Source organism: Truncatella angustata (genome assembly GCF_020726525.1).
Source record: "Truncatella angustata strain MPI-SDFR-AT-0073 chromosome Unknown BKA67scaffold_7, whole genome shotgun sequence".
NCBI lineage: Eukaryota > Fungi > Ascomycota > Sordariomycetes > Amphisphaeriales > Sporocadaceae > Truncatella > Truncatella angustata.
Window position 1 is genome coordinate 1,129,891 of NW_025763387.1, and position 15,683 is coordinate 1,145,573.

A 15,683-nucleotide genomic window follows, 5' to 3' on the forward strand; every position below is an offset into this window, starting at 1 on the left:
TGCTACTTGATTCAAACTACCGCAATGATGAAGCATTTTCATATGAAGTCTGCCACTGGTTTGGTACATGTACTAGTCATAGCATTCTACATACCAATTGATAATTGATTGCGTTCAACACGATACTATTGCATTAAGCCTAGACTAACTAAAGGAAAGTTGACTTAGTATAAGTCATACCCCCAACAGACTTAGTGCTGGGCGTATAGTGCCCCTCTTCGAAGAGGACCCTGAGATACCAGGTAGGTATACTTTGCTGGGCCTACTACCCCTCTTCATTGCGACTTCGAACCTACGTTGTTAAGATGGGAAGTTGGCAGGCTGGTAACTACAGTAAGTCTCTAGAATTTTTCTTCATGTTGAACTTTATTAATTGAGAAACTGGGTCATTATCCAGTTTTATGTGACACTATAAATATAATTGGTGAGTTTGACGTCAATCCTGCCCCGCAGGACGTTTCATGCATATGCGTAGGGCCGATCGTTTCGACCCAGACGGAAGTCAGGAACAAGTGTTATTTCGTTTCGCCGAAAGTTATTATCTATCTTGCGCCTCGCTGTGATTTCTCCGAGGATCGAGGACCTTTATCAATCTTCAAAACAACAACTCTTTGCTCCACGTCACCCGCTCATCTGGACACACTTCTGCCACCACCATGTCTCAAACCCAATATCCCCGCCCTGATTTCACTCGTCCCAATCTCAACTGGAAGCTCCTGAACGGGAAGTCCTGGTCGCTGCTCTTTGACGACCAGGACATCGGTCTGAGCGAGGGCTGGCACATCAACGGACCTCCGGACAGGGTCACGCTCAGCGGCAAGGGGAGCAGCGACAACACAGCCGAGGACGCGCACCGGCTAGAGGCCTTCCCGGAGCTCAAGGAGAAGTACTGGAAAGAGTCGGCCGAGGCGACGGAGAACGTCAAGAAGCCCATCAACGTCCCGTTCGCCTTCCAGTGCCCGGCCTCGGGGTGGGGCGATAATGCCGCCCACGAGGTGCTCTGGTACGAGACGCTGCTCCCGGACCTGAGGAGCCAGGCGGAGACCAACGCCGGCCACAGGGTGCTGGTTCGCTTCGGCGCGGTCGACTATGAGGCCCAAGTCTGGGTCGGTGGGCAGTATGTAGGGGGGCACCGAGGCGGGCATGTGCCGTTCGATGTCGACGTCACCGATGCGTTGGAGGGCAAGGAAACCAAATTAGTCTTGCGCGTGAGAGACAGCCCCAGTGATCTTGAACAGCCAAGGGGTAAGCAGTACTGGGCCCCCACGCCGGAGAGTATTTTCTATACCCCAACATCTGGCATCTGGCAGAACGTCTGGGTTGAGGTTGTGCCAAGAGCCAGAATTGGCGGTAGCAGTGATGGCACAGTCTTGACAGCTAATGACACCGAGAATGGTGTGCTGAAGGCGAATGTCGCGGTTCTGGGGCGCAGAGCAGGTGGAAAATACGGTATCGAGATCGAGGGAAGTATCGGTGGTGTCAGTATCGGCACATCCAAAGTGGATCTTGCGAAGGACAAAGACTATGCAAAACTTGAACTCAGTCTCAAGCTGTCTGCCGAGAAACTGAAGGGCTTACCATCCACAGACAATGTTCAGGCATGGAGAGATGGTTTGGCACTTTGGTCACCGGACTACCCGCTACTCTATGACCTCAAAATTCGGCTTTATGACTCTGCTGGAAAGGTCTTGGATGAGATCGAAACATACACAGGAGTGCGAAACATCGACTGGAAGAGAGGAGATGGCACCTTCAGACTAAATGGCGAGCCTCTCTTCCAGATCCTAAATCTCGATCAGGGGTACTGGCCCGAGACCGGGCTAACTCCCCCTTCATCTGAAAGTCTCAAGTTGGATGTCGAGCTTGCGAAGAAGATGGGTTTCAACGGCTGCCGGAAGCATCAGAAAGTTGAAGACCCCATCTTCCTTTACTGGGCAGACAAACTGGGCTACCTGGTCTGGGGCGAGATCGCGAACGCGTACGAGTTCAGCGCAGAGTACGTCAAACGTTTCGATCAGGAGTGGACGGAGGCCGTCAAAAGAGATATAAACCACCCCAGCTTGATCGTCTGGACTCCCGTAAACGAGAGCTGGGCATACCCCAACCTGCGGGATGACGTGGACCAGAGAAACCACATCAAATCGCTATACTGGCTCACAAAGTCGTTGGATCCCACAAGGCCGATCAATGACAACTGTGGTTGGGAGCACGTGCAGACTGACCTGTCCACCTATCACGACTATAACGATGCGCCAGAGTTGTCAAAGCGTTGCGCCACGGCCGACACGAGATTCAAGGAGGAGCTTCACGGCGGCAGACACATGTTCGTCCAGCGCATTGATGGTGACGCAGGAACGGACCATCAGAAAGGAGCACCCATCATCTGCAGTGAATTTGGCGGAGTCAATATTGCTCCGGCTTCTGAGTCGGAAAAGGGCGAGCGTGACTGGGGTTACACCACCGCAAGTGATCCTGCCGACTTATTAAAGAGGATCGACGCCTTGTGCACGGCTGTCGTCCAGGGAGGATTCACTTCCGGGTTTGTCTGGACTCAACTGTAAGCTGCGTCCTGCATGATTATTGGGCCCATAAGCTAACATGAAGATCAGGACCGAAATTGAGCAGGAGGTCAATGGACTTTACTCGTTTGATCGGAGAGAGAAGATCGACCCAGCAGAAGTTAAAAAGTTATTCGACAAGGCAGCCAAGGTGTATCTCGATGCAGTGGCTAAACGGTAAACCGCACCAGACAATTACTTACAGTAACGGACTCACTTTGAGCAAGAGATGGAATTGTTCATCTATTAGTTGTGCGTTTGGGCAAAAGAGCTGGCACGCTGTCAAAGGTACATACGCACTGTCACGATACGGAACTAGAGTAGCAGGCCACTATGGTCCGGTTAGCCATCTTGAGTTATCAAAGAGATTTACAAGCATACCATAGGATTGCCTGGTTGGCTCTAATGGTGTCTACAATAGCAATACTTGCGGCGACTGCGTCAGTCTTGATATCGAGTGTCGCACTGTCATCGATTGCATACGAACAGTGACTTACTTTGCTCATCAAATTATATCCCGGCTCGAAGTACAATCACTGCACATCCGACACACTATCGCTTTCCATGTTACAGATTAGGTTTTTAAAAGTCTATTTATTCCGGTAGTTCGCGACATTCAGGCTTTTATAACCACATTCCGTCTAATGTCCAGCACTCACAACACATATAATCTATATCTCACGTAACCAACCCATCAGTGCCGGTACGGCATCAAAGGCTCGAGGGAAGAATGCTTGACCGCCATCGAGCCCACGTTGCTCGGCACACCGTATTGCTCGGCACATAGGGATCTGGGGCTCAACGCCTTGAGCGAGGTGCACTTTCCTGGTAATGTTCTTCCTCGAAGGTGAGGTAGCACTATGTTCAGTAGAAGCGGTGTATAATAGCTCCGGTTACAGACAATCTGGGGGGAGGGTTTCTTATTTTGCCACTAGAAAAGGTCATCCGGCGGGAGCGATCATCGGCTACCGAGTGAAATAGATAGAAGACTCTGGTCCTTGCTCTGGGGACTAAAAGCCCATCTTACATATGGAAAACAGGCTCAGGAAGTGATACTATGCACTCTGTTATGCTTGACGCTAAAAAAGGATTATACGAGATTAGAAAATACACACTACAACGAACTAGGAACCTCCGCGTTTCTCGTTCTTGACAAGCCCGCAACCTTGCCACTTCCAATGCTCGCTCTATGAAAAGTCCTTCTACTGTTTCATCAACAAGTAACTACTATTCCTCATGTACCTATATTTGAACAAACATAAACCGTAAATAGTACAAAGTTGCATTCGGTGTACAGATATGCTCTGCAATCTGCGTGAAAACAAATAAAAACATAAACTTTCTTGTCGGTTTCATCATATTAATTACCTCATTCCGTATGAGCTGTTCTATGAAACAAAATACTTCTCAGCAGCGAAACCATCTCAAAAATCATTATCAACCGTCTTTAACGTCAGAGATAACCGAGAAATCATTCTTATTACTTGGAAATTGACTCTGGTTCTCTCCGTAAAGTCCCCCTACTGTTTGCTTCTCTCCAAATATTCTAACAGAACATTTCTAGCTAAATTTCCCATCATACATAATTGGAATCATTTACCAGCACATAGAAAGTGTGAGGGCCAAGCCTCCACGGGCTTGAAGTCAAATGCAGGAGTTTTCCCAATTGTGACCTGCCCAGGTATGGTCATACTGGTATCGTGGCCCCTGGGGGAGCATATGGGTGGGTAAAAGCAATCACCTACGACTACACCTTGACGAAAGATCTCTTACACTCTGAGGATTCTAGAGTTTCGGTGGCTGGTAATAGAAGAAAAGCACAAATTCAGGTAAAAGACGAAAAGAACAAGAAAGATTAAAAATTACAGGCAATTACCACGATCTAAGAGGCTTAGCCCATCTAGATCGAAACCAGCAAAGTAACAACCAGCAACACATCACGCTCGAAGAACCCAACAGGCGGGGCCGACAGCCACGTAATTGTGTACAATACTGTAAGATCTAACTTCTATCTTACATTTATGTCACATAATAACACAAAAATATTATCACGTCCCACGCCCCTCGAGAGGTTATAACGGCTGTTTGCGTAACCATCACCTCGACGTTAGATGCGTCTTATCAGCCCATCAACTTATATCATCGTAATAAATAGCGACTCATCATTAGAGATTGAGGTCGGTTCAGTTGTATTCAAGATTAGTACTATGTGAATATATATGTTCCTGCTCGGCTGACCTTAACGTAGTACTGAGTTCTCGGAAAGGATGAAGTGCCTGCTTGGGTAGACTGGGGCCTGTTTTTTTACTCTATTTGGCTCAAACCCGTCGTATGCCCCCACTTGTTGCTATTAATGTGTTTGGACTTTGGCGTGGCAATTCAGCCGTGAAGCGCTATCGTACATGTTAGAAGGATTCGAGCTCAAGCCATGACGTCCCAGTATCGTCATAACTGCACGATGTTGCAAGCAGCGAAGCCTGGAGGCGTAGGCTCTGGCTATCGAATTGGTTCGTGAATCGTGAAGCCGTTGAGCTCTAACTAGAGTGCGACCTCAGATACGCTGATGTCAACCCCGCCGAGCTTTCAGACGGAGTATTCGCACTCTGTATAGTCAAATTCTCCATATCGGTAGATTTACTAGCCAAGAACAGAATCTATAGAGAAGAAACAAGAGCGAGACTGCGTGGAAAACGGAGAAAAGGAAGACCAATTGGAGGGTAAATTCAGCATATCAGATAGTCTCTACAATATAAATAATTACTTGGGCTCATGCCCTTTCTGGTCAAGGCCTGAACAAGGGTGTTTCCTCAGGCGTTCGGGCGGCTCATCTACACTGGTACATGGGTAAATCGACTTTTTAGCTGGTCCAGAAATGCTAAGCTGACCATTATCGAGCGATCTGGCCGCGACCAACTACCACGATCTGGGACCGTATGTAGATAGACCATAACAGTGAAATTTCTGACCATAAACCTTCAAGGAGAAAGATAATGGGGGATTACTTCGCTACTTTGGCGATGTGGAAACTTTTGGTGGTAGCATTCACCACTTATTTCGTTTTTCGCGACACCCGCTATATGCTTTGAAATATACAGGAACTCCAGACAAGAACTGTGAACTCCAGACTGGCGATGCTTTGGGACTTGCCTTGATTAGAATAAGACCTGTAACCACAGGCAGGGCTGAGATACGGTAGCATGTTAATATACTCACTTACATTGACAATCATTAGACTGGTGTCTATAAAAGGCGAGGACTGCAAAGAGTAAATCTCAATTAACGTTATTTTCCGATCGAACGCCCCTCTATGGTATATCACACATGCAAAGAAGCCAGAGCCAAATGGAACGCAACACTTCCATGCAATAAATCAGGATCCTGCACCTCTCATACCCTAACCCGAGTAGGTGTAGACCATGTTCTCGACTTGGGTCTGCAGCTTCTTGGTCTTGCTCTTCAGGCTGCGTACGGATTCCAGGAATAGCTCGTCACTGTCCCACTGACCTGTGCTCTCGATCGAGTAGATGAAGTGATCTCTCTTTCTGCCAAGCTTGACCTTGCCTTCGAACTCCTCATGTCTTAGGGCTTCTCTGCTCACAGTGTCGTACATGGGGTTATCGACCACGGCCATGATCTCGCCTTCGTGGCCTGCGTACTGCGCATCTGCCTTGATAACCTTCTTGGTGACCTTTTCCAGCTTGATAGCACCGGGCATAAAGCACTCTTGGAACTTCTTGGCGTCCTCGCCCAAAATGGGCTGGGTAATCTTGATGGTTGGCATCAAGCGGTAACTGGCTGTTGCGACAGGAGAGTACTTGGAGTGATCTGAGCCGACGCCCTTGTGCATATGCATTTCGATGTCGATGACCTGACCAGGTCGTAGCTTTGCGACCAGGATATCTGGGTTCGTGGGCCTAATTACGTCGTCGCCGGAGAAGTACTTGTCCTGCTTTCCAACAGGCTCAAAGACGATATCCTTGGCGTAGATGTGTGCATTGTGGTAAAGCTTCAAGGGGTCGGTCTCGCCAGCGGCGGCATCCTCGTTGTGTTCGCACTTGACTTGCAACTTGAGCTGAATTGTGTTGTGATCATAGGTCGTAGAGTATGTATCCTCTCCTTCGGCGGGCTTGTGCCACCACGTCATAAAATCCCTGATGCCCTCTTTGCCTCCAGTGAAGGGAATGAGGCCCAAGCGGTGGGCGAGCACTTCGTCTTGGATTACGCCGGTGTTGTTGTTGACGAAGACGGTTTCGATGGCGAGCGTGGGGATGTCGGAGATCAGGATGCGACGGAAGGCGTTTGCGATGGAGGCGTCAACGCCAATCAGAGAGAACTGTGCTTCGTACTGGTCATTCTGGTGGAATTCTATCCTCAGATGTTGCGCAAACCAGTCTTTGTCCCAACTCTGGTCCTCGTCCGGGTAGTTGTCGGGGAAGTCGGTGGACACTGTGTTTGTCACCGTCTCCTTGTTGATTCCGACCGTCTAAGGCTGGTCAGTGCGAGGGACTTGCCAGAGGTTCACAGTGACTATCATATCCTACCTTGCGCTCCTCTGGTTCTACTTGCCGTGCCATAGTGAATGAATGTGATGATGTTGGTGGGGTTAGTTCGTGGTGATCGTGAAGTCTAATCGCAAACAAAAAGTTCCTTATCGCCCAAATTTTTTGGAGTTGATACCACGCCCCATTTTGATGCGCTCACCCCACTAGCTGTCAGATCGATCTGCAGCACCCACGCCGGTAGCACATGCAGATCTGGGCACCTCGAGGTTACAATGCATTAAAACATGCAATTATTTGAAGCATTAGACAGGATCTGCTATGTATTCCATCTACGTAGATTGTACCAGGTGGATTTCTTTTGTACAGTGGGATGATGTTACAACAATACACTCCATACCGGAGACTTACTAAAACAACTTCATGCCTTTCCCTGCTGCTTGTCCCATCAAGAAGTTCTTCAGCGGCTTCATCGCATTCACTGCGTTGAAACCAAGAGATCTCAGGGGTACCAATGGGCCATGCTCAACCGAGTACAGCTTATGCAACTTGTCACATACTCCAAGCAACACGTGGTTCGCAGCATATCGCTCCTGGTTGTATGTTTCCAGTGACATGCGAGTTCCCAAATCCGCGCCATGTAGGACGGAATACTCAATGGTACTGACAAGACTTTCCACGTCGCCCTGGCCTTGGTTCAGTCCCTGCCCGGCCAAGGGATGGATTGTGTGTGCTGCATCACCCACGAGGGCAACCCGCTCGCCAATGTATGTATCAGCATGGCGCATCTTCAGCGGGAAAGACGCCACTGTGCCCTCCTGAACACCAACAACGGCCTGAGGTACGGCCTGAGTTTTCACTGGAGTATGTTGGAGCCTCCACGTCAACTCGGCCTCCTGGCCTTCGTGTATCGTGTGCATGAACTCGAGATCTACAGTGCTTAGTCGGAATGCCGCGTTGACCATAGCAATGAATTCTTTGGCCGGCAAGCTCTTCAAAAGAGCGGCGTTCGATGGTGTCGTGGACCAGACAAGTGTTGAATAGTTCCCTGGCATGGGTAACATAGCTACCGGCCCCGTTGGTAAGAACCTCTGGTACGCAATCTTCGTGTTGTCCCCGGCCCAGCCGCCTCCTTCAAGTTCAAGCGTAGCAACCACGCCATGTCTCTGGTAGTCCCATCCTCGGCTGCCGATTCCAGCGAAAGTTCTCACCGGACTATTAGCACCATCGGCACCGACGAGCAGTCTTGCGGCAACTTGTTTGCCTCCGGAGAGATGGACAACAGGCCACTGGCTAAGATCCAGCTCTTCCGTCTCTTCGCCCAATGTGATATTCTCAACCTTCGCATTATCAAAGACGTCCGCACCGCCGACGGCTTCCAGCCTCTTCAGCAAGCCGGACGTCAGGTTGAGGTTTTCGGTCATATATGCAATCGTGCCTGCGGCCCTCGCACCATCTTCCCAATCGAACTCTATCCGTGCATCGGTCACACCATCCCAGACCTGCATCTCGTGGTACGGCTGTACTCGTTCGCGCTGGAGATGATCCCATGCTCCTATCTGGTCGATGAAACGTGCCGACTTGGGCGTGAGGGAACTGCAGCGGTTTGAGAACCGATCGGGCGGGAGCTTCCAGGATCGAGTTTTCGACAGGTCCTGAGCTTCGACGAGGGCTACACGAAGGCCGGCCGTGACCGGATTGGAGCCTGTTGTAATGCTGTCAGACGGTCGTCAAGTTTTATCCAACAAGCATGTGTCACATACGTAGAGCGGTCAAAAGACTGAGCCCAGCAGGTCCGCCGCCCACGCATACGACATCATAGATGTCAGTTTGCGGTTGGCTTGAGTATGCGCGCCGCGAAATGCGCCCCTGAGAGCCCAAACGGCGGCTGCAGGCTCGACAAAGACTTAGTGATGCCCTTGGCAGCCTCTGGCTCCGCGAAAGAACGGTTTCCATGTTTTTTTTTCTTGCGGGATGAGTCGCGAGGACAATTGTTGGAAAGTCGCACGATGAACGATCGACTTGATACTACACTAGCAGCTGCCGCCAAGCCTCGCCGGCTGACACAGATTCACTTATTGTTATTCTCAACCCTTGGGCGTCTAAACCACCTAGATAACTTTGTAGAGAAGTGTTGATTGCAACCGTTAATTTTAATTCAGAGCTATCTTACAATACGGCTCATTAATCATTGCATGTCTCAACGTATAGAACAGACCTAATCCCCGGAATAACACTGGATATCCATAACGTCCCATCGCTAAACTGTAGTCATGTCCTAGAGCCCTGGGAGCCAAATTACGATCTAGACTAGACACAAGAAGCATTGAGATAATGCTTGAAGTTTTTGAGATCTCATCGGTATGCGCCTCTCTAGTTAGTCAAACCAGCTGATGAGGATCCAGCTAGTGCTGGCTCGTGCCCTTCTTCTCTCAAAGTCGCTTCACTCAAAGGTAACCCTTGCTTCCCATGATCGTCCTGTTGTCGATGGCCAGTTGCGATGGATGATTCTGGTGTACGGCCGGCGTATTCTACTGAGTCCTGGGCGTCGTGGTAGGACTCGCCGCCGAAGTCTGGTTCCCACTTACGGAGGTCGTCCTCAGCGTCGTTCAGGATTTGGCGAGCCTCGCCACCTCGCTTGTATGCCCTCTGCCCATCACCCGGGGTCATGGGCGAGTCATCGAGAAGATGGAGTAGACGGCGACCGTGCTTGGCAAGAATGATCTGCCGTTCCGCGCGCTCGATTACGGCTGCAAACTCTGCCTCATATGCTTCCTTGAGCTTCTGGCGTGTCTAGGGGTCTTATTAGCAATTAACACCATAGATGTCCGGGTAGGATCCACAACATACGATGTTCGACAGCTGGGCTTCGGCGACCAAGTTTTCCGCCTCAGCTCTAACAAGTTCCTGCTCCAATACCACAAGCTTGGTGCTTTGTGGCTCCTTCACCTTCAATTTCTGGATCTCATCGGTAATCTTGGCTTTGTTGTCACGACTTGGCTGCACACTCTTCTCGGTATTTCGAATAGCCTTGAGTACACCGCGTGAATCCTCGAGGTTATGGGCATAGTTTTCCTCCTGCTCTCCAAGCTCCGACAATATGACACCAACCTTGTCGCTGATATCAGATACGGCCTCGTCGTTCGTGTGTTCACCCCATTCGGACAATTCGGTGGCGATTCGGGAACGCTCTTTTGCCGCGGTGTCATGGGCAGTAACCAGGTTGTTGGACGACTTGATTACTTTGTACAGCTTGCGGGATAGCTCAGGCTGCATGTTTCCACGGAGAGATTGAAAGGAAAAAGGCTTTCGACTACTACCGCCATCGTTTCGATTGGACGACTTGGAACGGATAGACAATGCACGATTCCTGTGTGCCCATGAGTCTGGTAAGTAAGTGTACAATCCTCTGCGACATTTCAAATTCAACGCTGCATGTCCAGGACGGCGCAACAAATCGGTGGAATTGTCTGTAGTTTGTGAATCTTCCGAATAGAACAGGGGAACCTTTAAGCAGTGTGCTTGAACGAGCAACTCTGCTTTCTGGAGGTCGTAGCTGTCTTCGCTCTGGGATGGTTCCCCTGGCTGTTGGGTCCCGTTCCCACCTTGCTTGTCGTCCAGCGTTGACGTCTCTAGTTGAAAGAAAAGAGACTTGATACGTTTGCCTAGCGTAGAGTTGGGCTTATACATGATTGGGTATCCAAGAAACTTCAAGATTGCGAAAGTTATAATACTTACATGGTGACGACAGCCCTCGATTCTAGCGTTTGGTAATATGGATGTTGGTTCTGATCAACATAGTGTTAGCAGACTTGCGCCTTCTTTCAGTTGATGGCTTATTAAAGCAATAGGAACAACTGGCGCCAGCGCCTCGCCCCTTCACAAGGCAACTCGGATGATCATGCTCACTCACAGACTGTAGAAGTTGCGATAACTCTCCGTAGTATATCGAAGATCGGTGGATCAACGTTGCAGTATGTAATATACTTGAACAGGGGTCAATATCCCAAAGATCTTAGACGGGAGGAGAATATATGTTATATTATGAGGTTCTTTCCTAATGAAATTGTACAAAGACAGAATTGCCATCTATCTTGGCTCACTACATCATACTTGATGAAATCCAAGGCTCTTAACAGAGCCATGTGCCCTCCAACTGCTCAGCCGAAGTATGGTAGTGACATCATATTTCGCAAACTATCGATTTTTGGCGTTCTCCCATCCAGAGCTGTCACCCCGCCGGGCCAATGCGCCCGCGATCAGGAATCTGGAACTGAACCCCACCATATCTCTGCCATGTCCCCTATGACGCTGCGACTTCTGGAAACCTTGATACAATCCCGTGATCGCCAAATGCTTTCCATTGACATGATAATATGAATGCAAAACCTACGCCCCTGGTGTCGCTATGGATATGAAAATTACCCTGGAAAAGTGAATCTTCTAAAGGCGTTTGGGCGCTCTTCCTTTTATGAAGTCATCGTTATATAGGAAGGGTCATAACCAACGACCCGCTCCGTATGCTCCGAACGCACCGTTCAAGTGCGTCTCCGAGGCGGCATAGCGGCACTTCATAGAACTCCCTGGGTTCGCGGTATGTTGGCATATACCCGATGAGCTAGCTCAGTAGTATCTTGTCCGGCTCGTGCTCTCTTGGTAGACAACCGGGCCGCTTCGTCTGTAACTACTCGTAGATACGCGTGGGCTATGCGACACATGTGATACGTGGCTGACACGAGGAGAATGATGGTGGTGGTGGTGATGATGCTTTCGCACAGGAGTGAGCTCCTGTTGATAGTAATATTGCTTCTTAGGCTGGCCTGATCCGAAGCACATGGTGTTGTTGGAAGTGGTAGAGACGACAGTGCGTGATGTTAGGGTTGTCTTGTAAGGCATTTGTGGATTTGTAGATCTTCGAGCCGTTTTTATTGGTGCTTGTTACAGATGAGTCAATAGAGCAAGGATATTACAACAATTGGCTCTCGGCTTGATGATCTTGCAGTATAATAGAATAAAGTATGAATGATTGAAAGCGCATAGAGCGAGACAAGTGGAAATTGCTGGGTATTTATTAGTTTGAACTGTGCTCAGAAATGATATCGTACCCTGTGACAGTCCGGGGCCTCCTCGCTTCATTCTGAGCAGGATTGCTGCATCATCCCTCGTATAAGCCTAGAAGGAGGCATCAGATTTAACCTTGGACGAAAACCCTGAGGTTTCATACTTGGCAGAAAACTAACAGATCGACGACTCAAGCGAGGGTAAGTTCCAAGTTGTGACCCCTGCCACTAAGTAGTTAAAGGTGTGAGCAAGGACCTTGAACAGTACACCACATTCTACGGCCCACTTAACAATGGTAGTGGAAATATAACCTTGGGATCTTTACTTATGGCGATCTGGCTTGTCTGGTCTCTCGTGTAATCAGAAATTGTCTTCTAGGTAATTTATAGTTTTATTGCTTGAGTACGATCTACCAATTCCCAAAACCTTGGCTCCCTAGGAGGCTGTCTTGATAACCTATAGATTGATTCCATAGCACAGTAGAATTGTTGCAAACTCAGTGGCCAGCTTCTGGTTATCATCTTGTCAGAAAATATTGCTCGCAAGATGAGCTTCAGGATTATGCATCAATCAGATCCCTGCAAGCGACCTTCATGATGTTGACGACGTCAACGTGCAGATTCAAAGTTCTGCGGCAATGAGATCTGGCGGAGGTGGGGTTGCTACAATACTGGTGTGAGACCCTTGGACCCTGCACCCGGGTGTTGGTCTTACGTCTTGGCCTTTGGTGACCCTTCCTCGTTTTCCGCATGGTCTGATAGCACGACAAGTCGCTACATGTCATATATGTAATCACTTATCTCCATTCGTCAGTCTGCACGGCTGGATATTTTGAAGTCCGACACAGTAATGTCCGACGCAACCAAATATGCAGATTTTAGTAGGTTAATGTACTATAGAGAGATCAAGAAAAGGTGTCATGGTTTGTAGCGCATACAAGTGAAGCAGGACTAAATCATCATTTCATTCGGCCTCTATTTTCTAACCCTACTGCTGGGTATCAAGAAAGCATTGCCATTTTCGTACCGTTACATACAGTTACAGATCTCCACCGTTTGTTTTATTTACTTGAGATCTTAACCTCGATCTGAGAGAGCAACCACGTTCCGACAAACACAGCCATAACACTTCCGAAGATGACAAAAGGCTTCCGGAGACTTGCAATGAATGAGTAGTCGTACGAAACATACAACTCACGCTCTCTGAAATCATCGGGGACGTTGCGAGCCTTGATCGTTAGGACCGTGCGGCCAAGGGTATCTAGATATGTCTTCTGGCGGTCGACAGTAGACTCAGTAATGGATGACTCAGGGATAGAGGTATAGTATTTGACGTTCCTGTAGTCAGGATTAGTATATTGTCATAATTTGGCATGGGGACAACTCACTCAGCGCCTTCAGGCAGAAGAACTCGCAGGTAGATCTGCTCATATTCCACGCCCTCTGCCTGCTTAGGGCCCTCAAGGAATGGAACCTTGAGGAGATAGCCGTCACCAGATTTCTTCTTCAGGTAGGTCTTGGAGTCGGAGTTCCAGCCAATGGTAAATGGGTATTTCCAACCACCGAAGATGGGGTATCGAGGCTTGATCTCGAGGGAGGCCTCGCGTCTGTTTGTGCGGAATCGAGATGTAGAGACGTTGCCAATAACATCCGTGAAGTAGGCATCCTTGCTTCCGCCCTGCAGACTGAACTTGATCTCCTTCAAGGCATAACTCTGGGGGTTGAAGTACTGCGACTGAGCCCACTTGACCCGGTTAAAGAGCGTGGATAAGTTGGCTCCACGGTGGTAGAGGGTGTAACGCTCTTCAAAGGCAACATTTCCACCCCAATGGCTGACCTCCACGTCTCGCTCCAAGTGGGAGACGTGCGTAACAGGCTTTGTAAATTCAAAACGGACCAAGACCGGAGAGACCGCGCCGGCTGGAACCTCTGGAAAGGGGCCATATGTCAGCTTGGAGCCTTGCTTCTCTGGGAACTCCTTGATATCTCCACTGCCTGCAATCTTTGTATAGTCGGGAATGTCGGTTGTAGGGAATTTGACCTCGGTCTTCTGCTTCAAGGTGGGATAGGCTGACTGAGCATATGCTGAGAAGGGGTAAACGAGGTACTGCTTTTCAGTTTGTTCGATGGTGGCCGGGAGAGGAGTGTAAGCCTTGAGAACGTAGTAAGTGATGCCGAGGGTTTGCTGAGCCTTAGGCTCGAGCGCCTTGGGTAATTGGATTCGGAAGTACTGTATGTCGCTGGGGGTCTGTGAGCTATGATAGCTGTAGTGAATGGGAGCTCGTCATACCTCAAGGGGTCAAATTCTACGGCGTCAATCTTGAAGCCTCTGTTTGTGGTATCCTTGCGGTCCTTTACTTCGAGTCCGCCAATCTTCTCCATTTGCTCGCCAGTGAATGGCAGGAAGTATTCACTTTGGGGCTCCTTGGAGACATTTTCGATCACAACGTTGATGGACTCTTTGGCGTAGTTCTTCTCCAGAGAAATGACATGAACCAAATTCGCATTCTGAAAGGCCGGCACAGGCTTAAAGGTTGAGGGCAAAGTGACTTTCGACACTGACGGGCCAGCAGCGTTGGCGTCGGCTGTGGTAGATGAAAGCAGGGAGAGAAACGCGACCGCGAAAGCTGCGACCGACTTCATGATGAAAACCTTACCGCAGGGAGTGCTCGATCATGAGCGACTCCGAATTCTAGCGATTGGTATGAAAGAAACGAAATTGGGTTCACGACAATGGTGTTGTGAACAATTTGTGGTTGTCTTTCCAATGTCTTGGCGAACTGGCTTCGAGACAGCTGCATTCACCATATTACAGATACAGCTGTCCTAAACCAAAGAGCTTACGTTGCTTCTACTAGCAAAGAGGCGGGAATTAGTTTGTTCCGATAAGCTGTTTGAGGGTTTAGCACTAAGCTCCATCTGGCAAGGTGAATCAATTATCGATAACGGTAAACCCCCACATTCATCAGCCGCGGAGCAGGGGGGTAGGGGCGGATGCCAGCGGATGTGTCGTCACACGTTCCAACTGCGTCGAATTCCGCGCCGCGGGGCATTCATATGTGAAAGATTGAGACGTCCATTGTGGTCACGGATTTTGAGCAGATTCAGACTTCAGTCAAGAAGACCAATGAAAGAAAGTACAGTTGCCACCAGCATGTGCGTTAACCGGCTAACAAGAAAAGTCAAGGAATGTTTTGTTGTTTACATTCGCGAACAGTACATGATCCGGCTGTTCCACCGGACTCTCAGTATCTTCAGCTTGTGGACAGTCTCGTAACGTACCCTGACTGACGTAGCAGCGTCGCCGGGGGAGAAGCCCTTGGACAACCAACCAGCCAACATGGATGAATGCCCCTTTACACCGCCGTAGGAGCCTAGAACGTTTAGGAACCCCACTAACAAGGCTCCAATAGGGCCGTCTTACCCTTGGAATGACTTAGTAAAGGTCAATTGCTAAGGCTATGATGCTGTTCCTGGGCGTGCTCTACACGGATCTGTGATGTACTTACCTAAAAGGTCTACTCGGGAGCTAATAGCTTGGACTGACACAGCGTTTTAGCCAACCT

At 49.2% G+C, this 15,683-nt stretch overlaps 5 protein-coding genes across 5 annotated transcripts; 1 reads left to right on the forward strand and 4 right to left on the reverse strand.

Moving 5' to 3' along the window:
* Positions 1–251: 251 nt before the first annotated feature.
* BKA67DRAFT_638144 (glycoside hydrolase family 2 protein) lies at positions 252–3,133 on the forward strand. The gene is made up of 2 exons (XM_046105707.1): positions 252–2,557; positions 2,610–3,133. The coding sequence occupies exons 1-2, from the start codon at positions 657–659 to the stop codon at positions 2,737–2,739; spliced, it is 2,031 nt and encodes a 676-aa protein (XP_045955097.1). The 5' UTR covers positions 252–656; the 3' UTR covers positions 2,740–3,133.
* A 2,633-nt stretch (positions 3,134–5,766) lies between these two features.
* BKA67DRAFT_575268 (DNA-directed RNA polymerase) lies at positions 5,767–7,210 on the reverse strand. The gene is made up of 2 exons (XM_046103488.1): positions 7,100–7,210; positions 5,767–7,041 (listed from the first exon to the last, which is right to left on the reverse strand). Exons 1-2 carry the CDS (start codon positions 7,130–7,132, stop codon positions 5,953–5,955), a joined length of 1,122 nt encoding a protein of 373 aa, XP_045955098.1. The 5' UTR covers positions 7,133–7,210; the 3' UTR covers positions 5,767–5,952.
* A 257-nt stretch (positions 7,211–7,467) lies between these two features.
* BKA67DRAFT_538616 (ubiquinone biosynthesis monooxygenase COQ6) lies at positions 7,468–9,013 on the reverse strand (the record flags this gene model as incomplete). The annotated part of the gene is made up of 2 exons (XM_046100491.1): positions 7,468–8,762; positions 8,821–9,013. 2 exons carry the CDS (start codon positions 9,011–9,013, stop codon positions 7,468–7,470), a joined length of 1,488 nt encoding a protein of 495 aa, XP_045955099.1.
* A 417-nt stretch (positions 9,014–9,430) lies between these two features.
* BKA67DRAFT_521792 (Eisosome component PIL1-domain-containing protein) lies at positions 9,431–10,333 on the reverse strand (the record flags this gene model as incomplete). The annotated part of the gene is made up of 2 exons (XM_046098313.1): positions 9,431–9,850; positions 9,908–10,333. 2 exons carry the CDS (start codon positions 10,331–10,333, stop codon positions 9,431–9,433), a joined length of 846 nt encoding a protein of 281 aa, XP_045955100.1.
* A 2,730-nt stretch (positions 10,334–13,063) lies between these two features.
* On the reverse strand, positions 13,064–15,040 carry BKA67DRAFT_627703 (Ribophorin I). Its single transcript, XM_046105562.1, has 3 exons — positions 14,408–15,040; positions 13,506–14,357; positions 13,064–13,455 (listed from the first exon to the last, which is right to left on the reverse strand). Exons 1-3 carry the CDS (start codon positions 14,758–14,760, stop codon positions 13,179–13,181), a joined length of 1,482 nt encoding a protein of 493 aa, XP_045955101.1. The 5' UTR covers positions 14,761–15,040; the 3' UTR covers positions 13,064–13,178.
* Between the last annotated feature and the right edge of the window lie 643 nt (positions 15,041–15,683).